We start from the raw sequence: 22,523 nt of genomic DNA on the forward strand, positions 1-22,523 counted from the left end.
GTTGCTTGCAATCCAGCTGGAAAAGAAGGGGGACATGGGAGCTCCTCCCTGTCCTGCACCCATTCATCCTTCTACTGGCAGAAATGCCCTGACTTTGCTCTGAGGATGCCATTAGATGCAGTTTTAAAGACTGTCAGTCAAGATAAAGCACCCTCCCAATACCAGTGGGTGGACCCATGATCCTAGAATTTGGCTAAGACGCTCTTTCCCCAGAATTGAATTTTGAGTGGTTTGAAGATGGCTGGGGCATTGGGTTTTTTCCTTCCCCCAGCCTGGTCCTGTGGGATACACCAGACCTTACAAATTAATTTTCTCCTTAAATGAGTCACAGAGTCATTAGCAATGTCATTTCTGTCGTTAGCAACCAAGACCCCTAACTTCTACTGGGAGATGTCAATGCATTGGCGTGACAAAAGAGAACAAGTTTACTAAGGAGGCAAGCACCCTCGGTGTCATGGGCTAGAGAAGTCAAGGCAGGTGCCTGGGAGTAGGTGGGGTGGGGGATGGGACCAGAAAATACAGAGGGTTTAGCATGGACAAGGAAACTACCAGTCCCTCCTGATGCCAATAGGTAAACACATGACCCTAGAGTTTGGCCAAGAAGATGCTTTTTCTAGGACTCCAAGACCCTTCCCAGCAAAGTGTCTTTTTGTGAGATCACAGGTGAACTGATGTATGTGCGCAGAGGTGGGGCCTCCTGAGAAGTCCTTCCATGCATCACCACCCCCCCACACACACACTTCTACTTCCGTGTCTCACTCACACTCCTAAATAAGACCAGAATTGAGTCTTACTTTACCCACTCATTTTTCCATCCCCAAAAAGGACACATCTCCACTGTCCCTTTTGCTCACACATAGTGCATGCCTTATACTCAGTCACCTCCTCCATAAAATGGGCCATGTCTCACTTGACTGGTATGAGTCAAGATGCCATCCTCAGGAACCATCCAGATGTAATTTTTACAATAATTTCCTCTCACACCACAATAAAGCTGTATCCTATTGCTGTGCAGTTTTGCCTTTTTTTTTCTGGCTGGTTGGGGGTTCCGTAAGGATCATTTTGACCTATCCTGGTGGAAAAAGTCTAGCCATTATTCTCTGCCAAAGAATGTTCACGTGTATAAAATATTTACCAGTTGTTGTAGACTGAGTTGTGTCCCCCCAAATTCAGACCTTGGAGCCCTAAACCCCAATGTGACTATATTTGAAGGAAGTGCCTTTAAGGAAGTAAGTAAGGGTAAATGAGGCCATAAGGGTGGAGCCCTGATCCAACAGGGCGAGTGTCCTTATAAGAAAAGGAAGAGACCCCCGCGAGCATGCAAACACCCACAAAGGAGCTGCGAGGACACAGTGAGAAGGTGGCCATCTGCAGGCACAGAAGGGAGGCCTCACCAGACACCAAACCCTGCCAGCACTCCAATCTTGGACGTCCAGCCTCCAGAACCATAAGAAAATTAATTTCTGTTATTTAAGCCACTTGATGTATGGAATTCTGTTATGGCCGCCTGAGCACATGAATATACTAGTCCTCATCCGTGCTACCTAAATCACAGTCAACATATAACCCAACAAAAGGGAGGATCATTCATGGTCAATACCACACACACAGCAAACAGAGCCTACAGGACAGGAACCCTAACTGCCTTGTTCACCCTCGTGTCCCCAGTATCTAGGAAAGAGTCTGGCACACAGCAGACATTCCAAGAACATTAGTGGTGTTGAATTTAATCAAACATGATGAACATAATATTGTCTTAACTTCTGTAAGGATGAGAACATCCATCCACTCACTACCACCAAGCTGGCCCAAGATCTGCAAGCTGCCAAAGTCAGACAACCCACCCAGATAATATCCCGGATTCCACTCCAGTCTACATCGCCTCTGTACTTGTAGGTAAGACCACAAACCCATGGATGGAATACCCGGGTGTGCAAACAACCCCCACACACTATGTTAGAAATGCTGCCCTACTTGACTGTACTCTCCCCACCACCCCATGAGACAGGCTACTCGTTTTGCAGGACAGGAAAATTGACACTAAGAGAAAAGGACTCCCCAGGCCCCCACAGGGTCATAAAGGCAACATGCAACTGTCAGCCCAGGTACTTGGATTTTGTGGCTGGTCCTGGGTCACACCTGTTCCCACGTTTCATCAAACCTCCGGAACCATGGGGCAAAGAAGAAACACCCTGAGTCCTGGCATTGCGACCCTCCCTTCTCCAGGGGTTCGGCCTTGGGGAAAACTAGCTCAGATATCAGACTGTTGAGACTTCGTGGACGAGCCGGCCAGGCAGCTAATCAGAACAATTTGAGTGCGCGGCTAAGCAAGGACAGCCCTTCCTGGAGCGAGCCTTGCCTTTATGGCAACACTTCATAAGAACTTTTCCCTTACAACAAAACTGTCAAATCCAGCAACCACAGGCCAGAAACATCCCAGCTGAGCCCCACCAAGCTGCTTTCTGATGTACTGTACACACAAATACCAATATTCCCCAGATGTTCTCTATGTAAAACATTTGGTTTGAGACACAGCCCTTTTTCCCAAAAACCCTTACATTTGTTTAATGGACTCATACAGTTCAGCTAAAATGTCCTGGATCAGACATCTGAGGCCAGCCCGGCTCTGATGCAAGCATCCCATCTGTAGAAAAGACGAACAAGTAAATAAGACAGTCCTCCCCAAGATTTATGCTCCCTGCATCTTTAAGCAGGTCATAAAATGTAAGCTATGTACGGATAATAATGCAAGTTGCTTTCAAGTGTGTTTCTGAGTCCATCTCGGTATTAATCTAAGACTGATGTTCAAACAGAGAGTGGGTCTGGTGTGCCGAACAGGAGGCCACATTCTGCTACTTACTCCCGCAGAAAAGAAGTTTAAAAATCTGTCACTGGAGTCCCCTCCAAGGTAGGTCTTTTCCTGGTCTTAGTTATTCAAATACAGCAGCATCTCCTTCATTCCAACGCCACGTATCCCTTAACCCGCAAACACAGGGAGACGGTGAAATGGAAAATGTACTGGACCCAGCTTGGACGCGGGCTCCCTGAGTGACCCTGGCCAGCCCTACGCCCCCCACAATGGTTCATCCTGTTACAGGAGAAAACGGAAGTTCACTAAAGTCACCGTTGGGGCCTGTTCAGCTGTGAAGATTATACAAGGAAGGGAAATAAACCCTTAGGAAAGCCACCCAAGAAATGTCATCGAATCCATGCACTGAGCCCCCACAGATGGTAACCCACAATTCTCCTACTAATATTTATAACAAGCGTGGTCACAGCAAATCTTTGGGGAAGTGGAAAAATGGAAGTAGAAGGCCGCCAGAGGCAGCCTCACCGATAGAATCAAGACAGGACAACTTTAATCTTTAACTTTTCTGTGTTGTGTGAGCTTTCAGCATTGGGCACGCATTATTTTTGCTATAGGGGAAGAAGAATTTTATCATTTAAAAAGGTCACAAAAAGCAATGAAAGCTGATGAGGAAGAAAGCAGACAAACTATAAATAGCAGACACAAGAACTCCAAAACAAAGTTCTGAGGACCATTCAGAAGTTCCCCAAAGACATCAAAAAAAATAAAAGGTCTTATTTTCAAGGTACTTTGTTTTAAGAAGGAAAGAAAGCATAAGAGATTTCCATCATAAATGGCTATAATTTTTTAAAAGACTGGCTTTCAATGGGTGAGCTTCAATTACCTGCAAAAATACACTTAGAGTTCTCTATGGTAACTCAGTATGTCCACTTACCCGATGCATCAGATTAACCCGTATTCTCCATTTCTTTGACTGAGGCTCAAGGTAGGTTGAACACTAGAGGCTGTAGCACTACCCTCTGCTTTCCCTACACCCTCTGTGCAATCAGCCAACTACCCATTGTCATCCCCGCCAAGTCGACTGCCCCAATATGGCGACCTCTACAGTCCATGGAACGCTTCATCCTCCGACAAGACCAGCAAATCATGACATGACTGTAAGCCCTTCCATGCTAGGGATCAAAAGCCCTAGATAGCAAACTTTACTCTCTCACTGCCAGGAAAAGGTAAAATACAATAAGATAACGCACAGAAAATGCCGAGCAGTGTGCCCAGTGCTGCTAAGTGCTCCAAATTACTTTTATTATTAGTGTTAACAAATAGGCCTTATGCAGAGATATGTGTAAGTAAGAAAACTACAATGAGACCTTCAAAATCTCAAGAGGTCGAGAGGACAATGTCAGAGGGTAGAGTGAGAAGGGGCTGGGAGAAGGGGACCAGCTGTGGCCTCTTTCAAGAGGACATTTCAGGTCACCCGCACTAAAAGAAGTCCCTCCAAATGTACTTCTGTAGCCCCCAGGGAATTGATTTTGCAGGATGGAATTATTTCCCTGAAATAAACAGACACACAAAGGTCGCTACAACTGGGGCCTAGAAAGAAAACAAGCCAGCTGCCGATTTACGGGCAGCCTCTGATGCAACAGAGCAAAAGGTCCCGGCCCAGGTCCAGTGGGATGGCTTCGGACACACCACTCCTCCCTGGAGAAAGCAAACCGGTGGAAAGGCTCGGGGAGGGGACCTGCCTTCTTGTGGGGAAGGTCCCCACTTGGCCAGGCACCAACGGGGGCATCTTCAGGAGTACAGACCCTCGGACCTCTGCATTCAGCGTGCGCCGGCCAGGGGCTCTCAACTCGCTGCATGACAGCGACGTTGGGGGACCATTAAAAAATGCCGATGCCCAGGCCCCATCTCCAGAGAGCTTTCAAAAGGTTATTCCACTGCTCAGCCAGGACTGAGAACAAGGGGTGTAGTGGGAATTGCCCTCAGCGGGGTCGGACGGACCGGAGCTAACCCAGGTGCTGCCTTGACCCCGTGGGCAGATCAGCTACTCTTCTTTCACTGCAAATTGGTAGTTACCATCACCCCATGACAAAGCTGCTTGAAATGAGAAGTCACGTGTCAGCTGCCCTCCTTTAGTGTGTCTTGTAGGAGGCACATAGGGAGTACCTGTCGGTGTCTATCTTTCTCTCTAAGTGTCTGTCTTTCAAGGCTCTCACAAGTGAGTCGAGAATTCTGGGCCGCTCCCCACTCTAAGGGGTTTCCTGAATTTCTAAGTGGTTAAAAAATGGTGGGGGAAAGACTCCTGTCATACACACACACACACACACACACACACACACACACAGAGGCCCTACTGGGTGACACAGGCATACAGTGGAACTATGTAAAACAGCAAGCATCACATGCAGCAAAATGAGGGAACACCTAGTTTTTAAGATGTACGTTGCGTTCCCTGTCCAGAAGAAAGCCTATCCTGGGTGTGACACTTTCTCAGGAAGCCCCTGCCTATCCCTCGTGTCCCCCATTAGGTCAAGTGCGAGTCCCTTCCACCTGGCGGTACTGTGCAGGGCTGGCACGTAGTGGGCTCAAGGGAATATCTGACAAATGGCGTGAGTTAATTCCGCTCCTCGAGGCCAGGGATGGGCATTTGTAGATCAACAGAGCTCATAATGGCCACAGATGTTAATCCCCTAAACAGGCATTTCATCAACACACCTGAACTTCGCTTCCAAGCAACTGGCAGAAAAGGACATAAAGGCCCGTCCAACATTCAGGAGACAGCTGCTCAAAGCCCAGTGACTGTGAGCAGCGGCGTCACAGCATTTCAGGGTCTGAATTCCATCTACGGGTACCGCAAACGTGGGCAAGTGACTTCATTTTCTGTGCCTCAGTCTAGCCACCGTAAAATGGGAAGAGCCATGGTGTGCACCTCTTAGGGTTAGCACGGGGATGAACTTAGGTCAGTGATTTAACACGCTTAGGCTACAGCCAGGCACGATCGCTGCTCTGTAACTGTTTGCCATTATTATTACCCCATGGGAGGATATCAGGCAAAGAGACCTCAAGCTTCAGGCCCGATAGAAGAACCCCAAGGTCATAGGGTGCTCCGGTTACCGCAAGAAAAGGTGTGCGCTGAAGAACGTGGGGTGGTGTACCCAGACGAATGCAGCAACTAGCTTCCCACTGTCCAGAGCTGTGTTTTTCAAAGCAGAGACCACGAACCAATCCCACCATGCTCACTTGCGTTGCTCGGTTACAATGCTAAAGACTCCCAGGTCCCCCTAAGTCCTACCCCAGCCGTGCTGGATCAGATTCTCTGGGGTACATGCCAAGGATGGTGCATTTCGACAAGCAGAGGAGATTCACGTGTCCCCACAAATTTAAGAACCGCTGGATTGGCTAAGCTAGAGGATCCGTGTCTGTATCACCCCCGGAGCCTCCCACATCGCCCGATACACAGTACATGCTCAACAAATACCAGGTGAATCCATTCAATGATTACAATCCTCTTAAGTGTTGGTTCGATTATCTGAAGGCCCCCTATGCGTAAGGCACATGCAGACCAATGCTGAATCAGACTTCATTCATCCTAAAAATCTTTACTGGGTGCTTACAACATACCAGGCAGTGTTCTAGACCCAAGATACAGAAGAGATGATGAACGAGGTCGCTCAGAGATAATCACAGAGAGTGACAAACACTGAGTATGGAGCCAATAATGCCAACTAAGGGGGTGGCACACTTCTCCCATTAAACTCCGCATCTAGAGCAGCGCTGCCCTTTGGAATTTCTATGGCGATGGAAAAAACATTTTCAGCACCGTCCAGTGGTAGGCACTGCCCGCACAGGGTTATCAGCCGCTTAAAAGGGGGCTGGTGTGAGCAAGGAACTGAAGTTTTCGTTTTAACTGTGATTAATTTTAACAGCCACATGTGTCCTTATTAGACAACGCAGGTCTAAAGGCAGAACAAAAAATGGAAACGGGAAATGATAACACAGGCAATATGTACTACGGGGGCGGGGAGGCGGGGTGGGCGCTTAGAGCACCATGTGTTATCAAATGCCTCTCACCCAATTACCAGATGCCCTAATGTTCTCTGGCTCCAAGAATTGAAAGTACAAGGTCAGGTACAAGGCATTGTACTCGGGCTGGAATTTTTATAGCCCATGATCAGTTGGAAGAGGTATGCAGCCAGCCAAGCCCCAGAGACTGCGGTTCAGGAACACAGCACCGCCCGCAAAGCCTGCCCACGGCTGCCAGAGACATCTCTCCCGGCCCCGCCACTCTGTTGTTGGTCGGTCATTCTGTCCCTGGCTGGAACGTCCCACTGGGCCCAAGACACTGCATGGATTTTATGAGATTTCTCCGCTTCGAGCATAAGGACAAGGACAAGCCTCCTAAATTCCACCGGAAAATTGGTGGCTAATCCAAACATTTCATAAAATTAGAACTCATTGTGGGGCTGAAAGGAATTCAGACTGTGCCGCCACCAGAGAAATGCAAGATATTTGTTATAATTTTTTCCTTCATGAGCTGTTTTAAGAAGCAAGTGCGTTTTCTGCTTGAAATAAAGAAGGCATGCAGGGGGGAGGGGGGCTGGAGGGGAGAGGGGCAGAGGGGCAGAGTTTTTGTTTTTGTTTTGTTTTCTCTGTGGTTTGCAAAAAGTATCACCAGATGACAAATGGAGGAATCCTGCCTGACTCCCTAATCCCACAGCTAGCAGAGATAATAAACCTGCCTTCCCAACCTTGGCTGCATCTTGCTTTTATAGAGACGGAGTTTTTCCTGGAACATGGTACTTCTGTGCCTTAATTTTCTTCTTGGGCTTTAGCCCCAGAAGTTTCACATGCAGTGGTTTTATTAGCGAGAGAGATACCTGAATCATTCATTTGGGCCTGCGTGCGTGCACATCACTGACGTTCATTCACCAGGCATGGGGCTAGGCGCTTGGGATTCATCGGTAAGAAAACCGACGAAATCCCTGCCCTGGCGGAGCCGGGATTCTAGTGGAGGGACAAGGGAAGCCTCGGTGACCGCCACTTCAGAGGAGTGTGGGCACAAGACACACAGACTCACCGAATGCGGACTCTGGAAGAGGCTGGGAAGGGGGTTCTGGCAGAGCAGGAACCCCATCTCCTGACCATCACTCTCTCGCTATCACCCAGAGCAGAGCAGTGTCTGACACACAGCTGGCCCTCGACAAATGTTTGTTGAATGAATAATCAATCCTGACAAAAAATCTGTCCCAGAGCCCTCATCTTACAGACGGCCCTCATCTTGCAGCCTAGCAGGGACACATCTTGCCCCAGGTCACACAGCTCAAGTTGTGGCAAGAATGGGACAGACCCCAAGACTCCTGACACTATTCGCTGACTCTTAACACCCCACAGCCATTCAACAAGTATTTGTTGCATCCTTATTGTGCGTGAGGCCCTGAACTAGGCACCGGGAGGACATAAACGAGAAGGATAACTGAATTAGTTGAGATTATGCAACAAAGTTCCTCCAATTGCCATGTTCACAAGCTTGGAGACCACTTCTCTGAGCCTGGGTTCAGTGGGTGTTCACCATCCAGTGTGTGGGTGGAAAAAACCAAAGCAGGGGGCTCCAGAAGCTTCCAAGGTCCCATCCCACGAAAGGCTAGGGAACCGAGGGATTATGACCATGACCCTGATGTCAGATAGCCCTGCCCTAAATCCCAGCTCTGAGACTTTGGGCAAGTCGTTTGACCTTCCTAAGACTCTTCTTCCTCAACTGCAAAATGAACACACTGATGATAGAGGACAGAAGGCATAAACTCAGAACAGCGCCTGGCATACACACTCGTCACCCAGTAAATGTTTCCCGCTATTAAGACCGTTAGGGAACATACCCTCCATCTGCTCTGAACCTTCCTACACATTCGAGAAGGTGGATGGGTCTCAGTTTCCACTTAATTCCTCCCCTCTCCAGGATTTCTGCTGTCAGCTGCTCGCATGCCCATTCATGCAATGAGGGAGGTTTCCCTCCCTCAATGTCGCTTTTTTTTTTCTTAAGTTTATTTATTTATTTATTTTGAGAGAGAGAAAGAGGCAGAGACAAAGAGAAAAAGAACCCCAAGCAGGCTCCGCACTGTCAGCACGGAGCCCAACACGGGGCTGGAACTCACAAACCTCGAGACCATGACCTGAGCAGAAATCAAGAGTTGGGCGCTTAACTGCCTGAACCACCCGGGCGTCCCCTGGACGTCCCATTTGATTCTGCCTGGGAAACAGATATCCTATGACCACGAAGAAAATGCAAGCTGGGGTTCTCCCTAGAGTGAGCACATCCTTGCCTTGCCTTTCCATCCAAACACATTCACATGCTGGGCTCGGAGCTCACCTACTCAATGGAGTGTTAGCCTCTTCCCTCCCACTCATTCTGCTAGTTGAAGGAAAAGTTCACCTTCAACTCTACTAAGAACCATTACAAGGTAATTATCCACCTAGGAGGCATGTTCTGCTATTACCGTCCCACTTTCCACAAGAGAAAACTGATAGGCTCCTTAAAAGTGAGAATTTTCTGTCTCACACAGAATCTGGCACAGAACCTGCCTCACAGACATCCTTGAAAAAGTGGTGCCTGCCTTGAGCTGAAGGGGAGTGTATACAGATCCAATGGGATCCAAGAACTGGGAAGGTAATGGCCCTCCGCATGGGAAAAGTCTCCTTACACTTGTCAAAGCCTGCACCAGACAATCGGAAAAGAGTTTTGAGAAATAAAGACACTTCCCTTCCCCTGCAACAAGGAGTCCTTTGGCCAAAAACCAAGCAACAGGAAATGAAATCTACATTTTACCAATTTCCTTCAGTGAATCCCAGGATTCTCTTCCTGTGAACCTGGAGAACAGTCTGTCTCAGCCCCTCGATTTACAGGTGAAGAAAGGGGGCTCAACACTAGGGTACCTACTTCAAGTGACACGCAGCACCCAGGCGGCCGGGGATACAAGGACAGCCGGCACACTGGCCTGCCTTTCCCAGGAGGGCTCCTTCCAAGAATAACACTTAAGGAGTGTTTGCTGTGGACCACACACTTTTCTCAGACCTTGACACACAGCTCATTTATCTTCACAGCCACTCCCATGTCACAGATGAAGAAACTGAGCCAGGCTGACCATCTCAAGGTTACACAGGAGGTTCAGGCAGGCTCTGAAACCCAACCCGCCCCCATGCTCCCTTTCAGATCCATAGATTGGATCATCCACTTCCTTTTCACCATCCTGTAGAAGACACAGAGTGTCCCTTGGCAGTCATGTCCCTTGGCAGTTAGGCAAATCACACGTGAGCTGAGCCCAGGGCATGAGGGAAAGACAATGGCCAGCAAGGATTCCAAACCTGCAGCAATCCGCGGTCTTGGTGGCTTTGGAGCCACTTGAATATGAGGAGCTTGACACAGAGGAGGGAGTGGGGGAGGGGTGGGGGCCCTTAGAAAATTCTAACACAAAGAAGCAGCTCCCTCCTTCACACTGGGAAATTGCCCTTGGGCTCTGAGACACTGGAACCCGGCTGTCCCCCTCCCCTCCCAGGGAAGGGGGAACCTACCACACATGCCTCCTAGCACGGTCCCCGGGGAAACTTCATGCTGTCTCAGTATCTCTAATGAAAGTAAGAGACATGGAATTCTTCTCTTGAGTTTAAAAGGCAAATCATGATGGTGTTTTTTCCAGACATACATTAACTCTGCACTCCAGTCGGTTTACAATTCCTAAAGCACTTGATTTACAACCCAGGGAGAAAACGGTTTGCAAATCTTGCAAATGCACTTTGCATCTAAAGCTTGCCTCCTCTGCAGAGCTGACCACCAGGCTTCTCAGATTGGGGGCTGTGGGAGCAGCCCAAGGAGGTGGTGGGGGGCGGGCGGGGGTGGGGGGGCAGGGGCAGCTGCCCAGGGTGGGAAACAGGTTCCTCCCTCCTCCTATTCTTCTCCAGCAGGGGTGCAGAGCTGCAAGAGAGAGGCACTTACCTGACAATGCTAGGCTCTCCACACCTGTCCACACAGTGGTGAGGAGGGGGGTGACCCAGAAAGGGAAGAGGGTGGGGACCCAAGGGACCTTTCCTGCTGCCTCCCATGGTCACAGAGCCCCCCTTCTCAGGATTGCTGCTGCATTCCCCATTCATTCATTCATTCATTCATTCTTACTGAGCACCTACTATAGGAAGGGCACCAGGCCACAGGCCAGAATGCAGTGAGGAGTAAGAAGGCACCCCTGCTTCCCTCCTAAAGGGGGAGGAAGGGGAGGGCATACACAGACAATTCGTCAAACCCACATAGTTCATATGTTCTTTTTTTTTTTAATTTATGTATTTTGAGAGAGAGCGCGCACACATGGGAGGGGCAGCGAGAAGGAGAGAGAGAGAGAGAGAGAGAGGGAGAGAAAGAGAATCCCAAGCAAGCGCCACACTGTCAGTGAAGAGCCCGACGCAGGACTCAAACCCATGAACTGCGAGATCATAACCTGAGCAGAGATCAAGAGTCGGACGCTTAACCAACTGAGCCACCCAGGCGCCCCATAGTTTACATGTCCTGAAGGGAACGGACCAAGGGCCGAGACAGAGTAATAAGGAAGTGGGAGTCTGGACACCCAGGTGGGAACCTTGAAGGACGTGGCAAATTCCGTGTTTAGCAGGGAGAGTCATGATCCAAGATAAGAAGATCACCGGGTACTCTATGTGGTACTTCTCACCAAAATAGTAGCGCCAGCCCTTGTTTTCAAGAGCCTGCTAGGCGCCAGGCTCTGCGTCAGAAGCTTCCAAATCCTATCTCTCCTACCAATCCCACTTGGTGGGATGCCGGCAGCCACACTTTCTAGACGAGAAAACAGAAGCTCGGAGACAAAGTGTGGCTCGCTCAGGATCATCCAGCTGCCAAGTAGCAGGGATGACACTGAACTTCTTCCTCTACACCCCACTGATATCCTACCTTGCATGCTCCCAGATTATTCCAGATGTATTACTCACACGCCCCAACTAGGTTCTCAGGATCTCGGTGGCAGCACTTGTCACATTCTCCTCTGAAATTGCCAACAGTCCTGAGCACTTAGTACGCACTCATTCAATACATCTGCTTTACCACTAGATTAAAAGAAAAAGAAGGTACGTCAGCCCACAGCATATGTTGTGTCTTTGTTATGTGTTTTTAGTATGTCGTGTCTGAATATCACAACTCAGCCACGGAGCAGCGATGAGTGGCAGCTAATAAGAATACTGAAAGCCACTGCCAGGTAAGCCAGGTGGCAGTGTGCAGAACATATACACCCGGGGGCCCAGTGGAGGGACAAGTGAATGGCATCTGGTTCTCCCAGAGCCATCAGTCTGGGGCTGCTTCAGGCCAGGAGGGGAGCCTTTTCCTATTCACTCGCCTAGAGGGATGCCATTTTCTAATTCAGACAAATGTGCCCTTTTAGACCAGCAAAAGCCCCAGCTGTATCCGCTATGCACCTGTGCATCCGCTCTGTGTGAGGCACGGGTCTAAAGGCTCAGCCGCATCGCGGCACCTTCTTCCATCTTCTCAACAGTCTGGGGAAGAAGAACCATCATAAGCCCCAGATGAGGAAACAGAGGCTTAAAGGAGATGAGTAACACCCCCAGGTCACAAAATTGTCAAGCAGTGGGACGGAACGTGGATCTGGGCATTCCGGTTCCAGGGTGCTCTCGTGGCCACGGCACACAGGTCACTGCTTTCCTCGTCTTGCACAACATTAGCATGAGACTTCTGTGGACCCACAGACCGGAATCTTGGCGGCCTGACAGACATGGGCCTCCACCCCCGAGCCCCTTACTCCCCCCACCCGCCTGAGCTCCGGCTTGTTGCTGTTTTGTTTTTCAATTTTTTAAACATTATTTATTATTGAGAGATAGAGAGAGACAGAGCACAGCAGGGGAGGGGCAGAGAGAGAGGGAGACACAGAATCCGAAACAGGCTCCAGGCTCTGAGCTGTCAGCACAGAGCCCGACGCGGGGCTCGAACTCACAGACCGTGAGATCATGACCTGAGCCAAAGTCAGACGCTTAACCGACTAAGCCACCCAGGCGCCCCTGTTTTGTTTTTTTAGTAATAGCTTTATTGAGATATAATTTTCATACCACCAAATTCACCCGTTTTAAATGTACAACTCAGGGATCTTCGGTATATGCCCCTATTTGTGCAACTGCCATCATAATGTTAGAACATTCTCATTACTGGGGCGCCTGGGTGGCGCAGTCGGTTAAGCGTCCGACTTCAGCCAGGTCACGATCTCGCGGTCTGGGAGTTCGAGCCCCGCGTCAGGCTCTGGGCTGATGGCTCAGAGCCTGAAGCCTGTTTCCGATTCTGTGTCTCCCTCTCTCTCTGCCCCTCCCCCGTTCATGCTCTGTCTCTCTCTGTCCCAAAAATAAATAAACGTTGAAAAAAAGAACATTCTCATTACTCAAGAAAGAAACCTCGTGCCCGTCAGCAGCTACTCCCCACTTCCTTCCAACCTACTCAAGCCCTAAGCACCCCCTCATCTACTTTCTGTCTCTACGGTCTGGCCTATCTGGGACATTTCACAGAAATGGGATCATGCCACGTGAGATCTGTTGTGACTGGCTTCATTCACTGAGCATAATGTTTTCAAGGCTCATCCGTGTCACAGCACGTTTCAGTATTTCATTCCTTTTCACTGTTGAATAATAACCCATAAGTATTCCATAAATGAAATTGTGGAATGGGTCAGATATAACATTCCACAAAGAAAAAGAACACACCACGTTTGATTTACCCATTCATCAGTTGACGGATGTTTGGGTCGCTCTCACTTAGGGCTCTTGCGGATCGTGCCACTGGGAACATGTGCATTCACGTTTCCGTGTGGACGTGTGTTTGCATCACTGGGAAGGCTGACGAGTGGAAGTGGCCATCCCCATTTTAAAACGCAGTTAAGAGTGTGCCGAAGGGCGCCGCCGTGAAGTCAACATCTGGCCGCTCTTGGGCTGTTTCCAGAGAATGTTACCAATACAGCCAGACTCTGCTCACGGGTGGGTCATCCGGCCGAGCCCCTCCTACTCTGGGGCCTGGGATCTTCTCATTCCTGCCCTGCGTAGCGCCGTCTGGGCCAGCGCGATGATAAATGCATTCTGCTTTAAAACAGATACTTCACAAATCATAACTTACAGATGCTCCAGGACTTTCATGTGGGAAAGACAAATGAGACTGAGGCTGTCTGACTCCAGAGCCACTGAGGACAGGAAGCCACGGCCAGGAAGCCGACAAGCCCTGGACAGACGTCTCTCTCCCTAACGAGCGCCTGAGCACATGTAACAGAAAGGGAATCCGTGCGGAGAATGGTCTGCCTGGCTTTGCAGACTTCGCTGTGCAACCGGCCATTCGTTTCCAGCCGTTGTTTTTTCTTCCCAGCAAATCAGAAAGCTCCTGGAGGTCAGAGACGATGACCTACGGCCTTTCCATCTCCTAAGATCTTCCCTAGCTCAATGCATTCACTTCAGTTCCGTCCTACAAGACTTTGTTGAGGACCTACTATGCGCTTGGCACTACGTGAGGCAGTGACAGGAGGTAATAAGACAGGGCTTCCCAACAGACAAGATACTTTGCCTCAATCCTCCTTTCCTGCGGCTTCCCAGGAGGAAGTGAGACGTCCTGTGCGGTGTGGGCACATCTCTACCTGTACGCGGGGAGGTGAACCAGCTGACCTCTCCAGACCCGCTAGGGATTCCAGAATCAGAGGCTACTCGAGGAACAAAGAACTCAGTGTGTGTCCAGATGGAGAGCTCCCTGACTTGACTCATTAAAGCATACTCACGGCCCAACAAGCAGTTTGCCAGAAGCAGACATATCAACGCGGTTCCGATCCTTATCTTCTCATACCTCAATTCTTGCGAATACCTCCAAGCTAGCCTCCCCTCTCCAAGCCAGCACACCAGACTACTGGGCTCAGAGCCCCGCTGCGACCAGAACCCAGGTCAGCCCACCTAGAGGAAGAGATATGGTCAAGGTCTCTGCGTTCACACTGCCTAGGTCCAAACCCTGACCCTGCAGCTGCGTGTGACCTTCACAGTTGGTGACTCGGTTTCCTTGTCTAGAAAATGGGCTCATTATGAGAATTAAATCGGTTAATATGTACGTGGCAATGGGGGTGCCTGGGTGGCTCAATCAGTTAAGCGTCCAACTCCGGCTCAGGTCACGATCTCATGTTCGTGAGTTCGAGCCCCGCGTCGGGCTCTGTGCTGACAGCTCGGAGCCTGGAGCCTGCTTCGGATTCTGTGTCTCCCCCTCTCTCTGCCCCTCCCCTGCTCATACTCTGTCTCTCTCAAAAGCAAATAAACATTAAAAAAAAATGTAATATGTACATGGCGATGTACCTGACCCATGGTATAAGCCCTCATAAAGTATTAGCTGCTATTACCGTCATGAAATATTATTATTACTAGCCCCATCCTATCTTGTCAATCTTGCCTCCCAGCACAAACCCTGCATCCTAAGCAACACGGCCCGCTCACCCTAAAATCTCCCTTTGCCTGAAATTCCCTGTATCTCAGTCTCCTGAAACCCAAATCAAGGGTCATCTTGAACATCAACTGCCCTCGCTAATCCTCCACTATGCCACTGCCCCTTCCCAAACAGCGCAAAGAAACCCCCCCGGGGAAAAGAATCACCCCATGGCTGGTCTTTTGACACCATGAGCAAAGAACCACGCCCAAATCCAGAGGCCATCCATTGTGCAACATGAGGAAGGTTCTCCGTTTCTGTAGCAGCAGCGGGTTTCGAAACTGACTACTTGACATTCTTTAGCTGTATGACCCTGGGCAAGTTACCCAACTTCCCTAAACATTATTTTTCCCATCTGTTAAATGGGTCTAGCTAGACTGCACACCTCTCAGGGTTGTTGTAAGGCTTCGATGAGAGGAAATGTCTGTAAGGCAGTTAGCATGGCACGTCACACCCCAAGCTTTCAAAAATATTGGCCAGTAATAATCACAGCAGCGGCGGCAATCGGGGAGGGGGTGTTCCTGTCCAGGATTGAACTCAGCGAAATGTACTAAGCTTCAGGGAGCTACATTCCAACGTGAAAATCACCTGATATAATCCAGTCCTACACAAAGGAGGTACTCAGACCTAGTGACTGCTTATTGCCTCCTCCACCAGATGGGTAGCCCCGTGGGTCTCAGTCATGCCTGTGTCCCGGCCTTTCACACGGAGAGAAACACAGGGGAGATGGTAATAACTCTTGGTTGAACTGCACAGAATTAGCTCAAAATTTGTAAGTACATTTTATCTTTGCTACTGGACTACGAGCTATTTAGGAGTGAGCATCACATCTTGCTCTAGTAAAGATTTATTAAACAAGTGATGGAAAAACACCAAAGTGAGAATCAGATTGGTTAGACCCAGCTCGGTTACTTCCTGGCTGTGCAACCGCAGAGAAATCACTTAACGATTCTATGCCTTATTTTTCCCGTCTCCAAGAGAAGTTTGGACCACATGTTTGCCAATGTCCCTTTACTCCCTGAAAGTGGGTTGGGGCCATAAATGCAATAAGGCACCCCAGCCACCCCCACGGGACAGCCACACGTCACCTGCCTCAGCAGGCCCGCTTACTACGTTGTGCCCCTCGTTTGCAGTTTCCCGGCACCAGGCTGGGAGCAACTTTGGGCTAGGGTTTCAAACACCCATTTTTGGTGAAAGCAGTTCCTTTGCTAAGTGAAGATGCCCCATCACCCAAGCTAGGGCTCCGGCAGCCAGGAACGCGGCGGCAAACCAGGGGCACACTCTGCCCGCTGATCCGCCACTCCCGGACCAGACCCCTTCTGGAGACCTCGCCCCCCGGCTCGGGAGAGATGACCTGATGCAGGGGAAAAGTCGAACCCTTGACGGTGAGGTGATCACATGACACCTCTCCTCAAAATGTTGTTTGTTTTTGGGGTTTGGGTTTTTTTGGCAACAGTTTGAGCAGCCTGAAGGTCCGGGCAGTTTGGCTCAAAGAAAATGCATGCCGTGTTATGCCACAGGGCTCCACTCAGCAGCCCTGCCCAAAACTGTATCAAAACAAAAGTTGTGCAAGAAACAAAGCCCAAATTCAAGGCTGTAGAAATGCTTTCAGATCCTATCACAATCTGGCTGATTGTCTCGGCTCCTCATGGGCGCACTTTTCTGTTCACCTTGTGTTCCCTAATCAAGCCGAGAAGCCGATTATTTCCCCTACCACTCTGAGTGATACAGGGCTAATTTGTCCAATGCACCATGTCCCTCTGATGGTCTTAATATCTAAATGAAAGTCCACGTGAGATGAGGAAAAAAAAAGAATCTGCTAAAAGAAAGCAACTAAATTGGTGAATTTCACTTTTTGAGGCTTTCTGTAGATGATTTTATTCAATTATTACAACAGGTCCATGAAAATGGTACCACTGCCAGCCCATTTTACAGATGAGGAGGCTGAGGTCTCAAAGTAACATAGCCTGCACAAGGTCACAGAGCTGGCGAAAAGTCAGGATTTGAATGCTGGCCAGGGCTCTCAGCCCCTCTGCGAGAGTGCTTCCTTGTCGGATGTGTTCATCTCCGGAACAAGCCACTCGGAGCCCTTGTGTCATTGACACCCTCAGGCAGTGGCCACAAACCACATTTGGGAATCAGAGGGGGGCATGGCTGGACCAGGCCAGGCCGAGTCGGCCACTCTGAGCTCGGGATCCTGCAACTCTCTTCGGAAGTGGCTTTCACAGAACATAGAAGACGGTGTTGTGCAGTGCTCTGTTTGATTCCGAAGGCCCTTCCAGATGTGCAATTAAAAGCCACAACATTTTCATTTTTAAACACTTGTCTGCCTCTGAGCTGCTTTCAACAGGGGGAGGGGGCGTCCCACTGATTCCACAGCATCTCCCACCTGGGACGCCAGCTACTCTCACAGGCCAAGCAGCTTCAAGCCTCTGCTCCTCTTGAGAGGACGTGGGCACACATGAAAATAAAACAGCACTTCACACGCTACCCGAAGACCGAAAAGGCAGGCCGGAGACAGTGCTCTCTCGGGTTTCTTCAGCCGCACCCCAAAAAGCAAGGTGCATCCTTAGAACCAGAAGCAAACTCCAAGCCCACACTTCAGATGAAAATTCCTTGCTGCTCTGGACAGATTCTGAATCGCCAAGCGCTGGACAGGCAAGAACGACTTGCTGACTGATTTTTTTGTGTGTTTGTTTTATTTTCTGTTCAGCCAGGCATAGGGAATTTTCCACCTGACAATTCCTGTTTCTCACTTAAGTTCTTACACCATCTGTGAGCACTGTGCTCAGCAGGGGGAGGACTCAAGGCCAAGGAGGCCTTCCCATCTCCAAACCTCAGTTTTCCTATCTGGTTAATGCAAGGTTCTCACCACATGATTCTGCTAACATTCTTAAGTTTATGTATCAAATAGAAAGCAGTTTGAGGATTTCCAGCTTCTGAGCTGGGATCTGCTACCAGACTCAAAATCTTCACCTAATTTTTTAGTAAAACAAGAGATTTAGCTGAAATTAAGAGCACAATGGGAAACAACCAGGGCTGGACAATAAGAGAGCAGGACTTCAGTCTCCCGGCTGAGAAACGAGCTTCTCCCGTTCTCAGGGCGCCCCCTAGCGGCCGTCCAACTAAATCCCGACGGAATGTTCAGAGTTTCTGCAAATAAAGGGAAAGACACCCACCAAAAGAGAAAGGCAGGCTCCCGTCTCCTGATGCAATCCCTTTCACTCTAGCCTCGTCTGTGGATCAGACAGCAAGACGAATGCTTGACAGGAAGCCCCAGGGAAACTCAGAAAGGTGTCTCCCATAAGACGAGATCTCATTCTTTCAAACAGCTGGCGGCCGCTCCCCAGCATTCGGGCTTCTGTGTCCTCCAGACACACCCTTACCACTCAACCCCTCACAGGCTCACATCCTCAACCTGCAGCTCCAGCCGCGTCTGTTTTTCATTATTCCGCTTCCCAGCTTCCCAGCGCGATTCTTCAACAGCTATTAAGACAACACGAGCAAGGAGCGAGGCTTACTTCTTGCTTCTTCAACATCCAGCCTGGGGAATATCACCTCAGAAGAAAAGCATGAATGAAGTGCACGTTTCTCAGCCTGAAAGTGCGCTCCTCAAAGTACATCTTTACAACCGTCTCTACAGAATTTTCAACCTACAAAAAAGTGGCACCTGCCCAGAATGAATTCTGAACCACTTGTTGGCTGTAGGATTTGTTTACTGAAGACGCCTTTCAAAACACAATGCACAATGTCTCGAATTTCCAATTAACCTATCACAGACCCTTTTTTTTTTTTTTTCTTTTTAAGCTATAGAATACAGTTGGATCAGCCCAAACAGGGAAACTTAGGATGCGGGAGTTATCCAGGTATCCAAATATTTGAGAATTGAGGGGCTAAACTTTCTGACTGGTACCCCCTACCCCCACCAGAACTGTTCCTGTAGAGATCGAAAAGAAAAATACCAACATCAATCTGCCACTTCCCTCGCCAGTTCGTTTTGCTTTTTCGCCGTGGTCATTTGTTAAGTGTATAAGCAACTCTGGGCCCCGAAACACCCCCCAAAAGTGCACGCAAGGAGTATCGTAATTAGTTCCTGACTTTGGCCCTAAATCGATTAAAATACATCTGATACGCTTCAAATCAAAGAACCATGTTAATTTTCTGCCACACACCACACGAAATCTTTCTGCAACAGTCAGTCACTTTGAACCCAACCCTCTAGCCACAAGCGGTGTGGATTTCAAGGGCCTGTTCTGCAGAAAGGAAAACGACAACAAACCAAGTTCAGGACAACACAGAGACCCCAAGGCACTCAAGGAGCTGCAAATGGGGCTGGGACCCTGGCAGGGTTTCAGCTGTCACGAAGAGTGGGGCGGCTGGGCCAGACCCCGCAATTCAGTAGCCCTGAAACCAGGACCTGAAATGCAATGGAGTCGGCTGCAACTCGGCATCTGTGTGGCTACCCATGCCCTGGGCATTTCAGTCCTCCCAGAAGCCGGAGGCAAACTGTCACAACCCGCAGGCATGCAGCAGCCTTTAACTTTTGCTCCCAAACCTTCTCTTTTAAAAACAAACAACAAACAAAACAAAACAAAACAAACAAACAAACAGACAAACAAAAAACAGAGGCAGGAGCCCACCCTCCCTTGCAGCTACAGCAGCACCAGGGTGATGGGGAATAGGAGTGGGAGTGGGGGGTCGCATTCATCTACAGGACACAGGACTTGGGGAACCACAGCACCCCGCTGAGGATGTGGGTCTGTTCGGAGTTAGAGCAGCGAGGCATTCCAGGGCTTGGTCTGAATGCGTGCCCGCGAGGGAGACCTCCACGGTCCCAACGTTGCAAAGTGTTTGCAAATCATAAACACTACTTTGCTGCTGGGAGAAAAACCCCCAAAATATGCGCAGACAGGATGTAACAAGTGTTTCGAGAGAGAGAGACACGCCTGAGCCACGGCGAGCTGGGGAGAGTGAGGAGTCTGTCTGGGGGTTCCTGGGAAGCCGCTCTCCGACGAGAGAGTCTCGGTGCCCAAGACCCCCGCCCCGCGCGCCCTGGCTCCGCCGCCGCGTCCGACCCCGCGCCCCCGGGGGCTTCCCGCACTCACCACTCGGCCCGAAAACCTCTCGGTGGCCCTCTTGACTTTGCCGTAGGTGCCTTTGCCCAGGGTCTCCTGCAGTTCGTAGCGGTGCTTCAAGTTGTGCTTGTGGTGATGCCGCTTCACCCCGTGCGGCTTCCTGGGCTCCGGGGCCGCCGCCACCGCGGGGGCTGCGGTTGCCCCCGCCACCGCCTCCGGGGGAGAGCCCGGCGCCCCCGGCCGCAAGTCTGGGCCGTCCCCGGCCGCGGGCGCAGCGGCCCCCTCCATGTCCGAACGCGGGGCGAGCCGGGCTGGAGAGGGCAGGACCGGGCACGGCGCTCGCGGTGTCGGGGTCCCCGCCGAGGAAGCCGGGGCGCGCTCAAGGTCGCCCCCGCAGCATCGGGGAGGCGGCCCGATCCCGCTCGGGCTGCGGCTCGGTCACTGGCGGCAGCGGCGACTGCACATCTGGCGCCCCTGGCGCGCACGGTCCGCGCACCGCCCCCCGGCCGCGGCGAGCTGCGGAGCGTCAGGCGAGGTGGCGGCGGTGGCAGGGGAGGCGGCGGTGTTTGCAGGAGGGAGGGGAGAGGGGTGGCTCCGAGCGCAGGAGGGGGAGTGTTATGTGGGGCGCCGCGCCCCCCGACCCCTCCCCGGGAGGACGCGCAGACGGGGCGGGGGCGGGGGCGGCGCGCTCGGCCGGCCCCGGGGGAGGGGAGCGAGGGGCGGCGTGGCCGGGGCTTCCCCACCTCCCCGCCGCCGCCCGGGGCCCCGGGCCACCCGAGCTGGGAGGGGGATGGGTGCGTGTCGCGACTCGCCCTTTGTGCCGCGCCGGGTAGGCCGCAGCGGCGGCCAGGGGGCTTTGTCCTCGCTCGGCCGGGCCGGGGCCCGGGGGCTTCCAAGCCCCAGCGCCCCCTCCCCGGGCTCGCCCGCCGCAGCTACCGCGGGCCCGCTCCCGCCGCCGCCTCCTGCTCCGGCCGCTCGGCCTCCCTGCCTGCTGGCGCCCGGGCGGCGGCGGCGGCAGCGGCTCGCCGAGCCCCGAGACGGGGGAAGCGGGAGCGCTCCGAGCCGGAGGCCGCCGGGGCCCGCTCGCGATCCGGCCGGGGGCGCCACGGGCCCGGGCGCCCCTTCATTTTCTTTTAGGTGTCGCCGCGGCCGCCAGGCCGGAGACGGAGGAGAGGCTGGGGGAGGGGAGCAGGGCGGGTGTTGGGTTACAGGCGGTGAGTCACGGCCCCTCCGCCGCAGTGCGCACCCCTCCCGCCCCGCCGGGGCTGGCACCCCGCCTCCGAGGCCCCCTCCTCCGGCTGGGGCGGCTGTGCTCGGCGGAGGACCCCAAGGGGGGGGGGGCGCCTCGACCCCGGCCCCGCGCGCTCGCCGAGGAAAGGCGGAGTCGGGGAGGAAGGGAGGCCCGGAGGCTGAACCTGGGGCCTGCCGCGGGACTGCCTGCCCTCCGACACCAGCCAGGGCTCCGGCCGCCTGGGAAGGGAAGGCAGTTGGGGGCGTGGAAGAGGTGCGGAGCCAGGGGCGCCAGGACCGAGCCGGGCGCCCACCCTGCCCGCGAAGGCCGCCTTCGGAGGTGGGCGAACCGGGGACCTCAGAGGGAGCAGGGCCGGAGCCCTCTGAGCAAGAGGCGACCGGCAGGCCTCTTGGCCCCCTTGGGCCTTGGGAGTTTTCCTCTAACTGAAAGGACCAGATCTCGGAGGTGGTAACGGTGACTGTACCCCGCAGGCCGAGGGTCGGGCGGAAGGGCGTCCCACCGCGGTGAAGCTGCCCCCCACCCCCATACACACCTTCTCCTAAGAAGCTGCAAGGCAAGAGAAAAAGAGGCCTTAGGGAATTTTTTTTTATAATGGTGCAGTATACCAGACTGGGATAGGGAGCGTGAGGTACGAAGAATGTCCCGTGCGTTGTACAAACCGCCTGGTGGTTCTTTACTTTTCCACCAGTGAGCCGCTCTCCACCTTCCTCCTCAGCTCTCAGGTTCATCCCTTCTGCATTCCTGCTGTCTTCACTCATGTCTACCCCTTATCACCTTACCCTGGGCTCCCGCGACAGCCTGTCCTGCCTGGGAGCCCCCTCCCTGCTGCCAGAGAAATGGCCTAAAGTGCTGCAGTCATCGTGTCCCCCAAACCTGTGCCTCTGCCACACTCCAGCGTTAGGC

General features: G+C 51.8%; 1 protein-coding gene across 1 annotated transcript in view; it reads right to left on the reverse strand.

Moving 5' to 3' along the window:
- Nucleotides 1-20,778, reverse strand: part of NUAK1 (NUAK family kinase 1) — a 69,950-nt gene extending 49,172 nt beyond the window's left edge. Inside the window, exon 1 of the mRNA XM_047066169.1 lies at nt 20,399-20,778. Within this exon, the coding sequence (XP_046922125.1) occupies nt 20,399-20,656 (258 nt within the window). The 5' untranslated portion in view covers nt 20,657-20,778. The remainder of the gene's footprint in view (nt 1-20,398) is intronic.
- Between the last annotated feature and the right edge of the window lie 1,745 nt (nt 20,779-22,523).

Source organism: Lynx rufus, unplaced genomic scaffold, assembly GCF_022079265.1.
Source record: "Lynx rufus isolate CCGP_SWC_20201006 ecotype Redwood Valley unplaced genomic scaffold, mLynRuf1.p SCAF_7, whole genome shotgun sequence".
Lineage (NCBI taxonomy): Eukaryota > Metazoa > Chordata > Mammalia > Carnivora > Felidae > Lynx > Lynx rufus.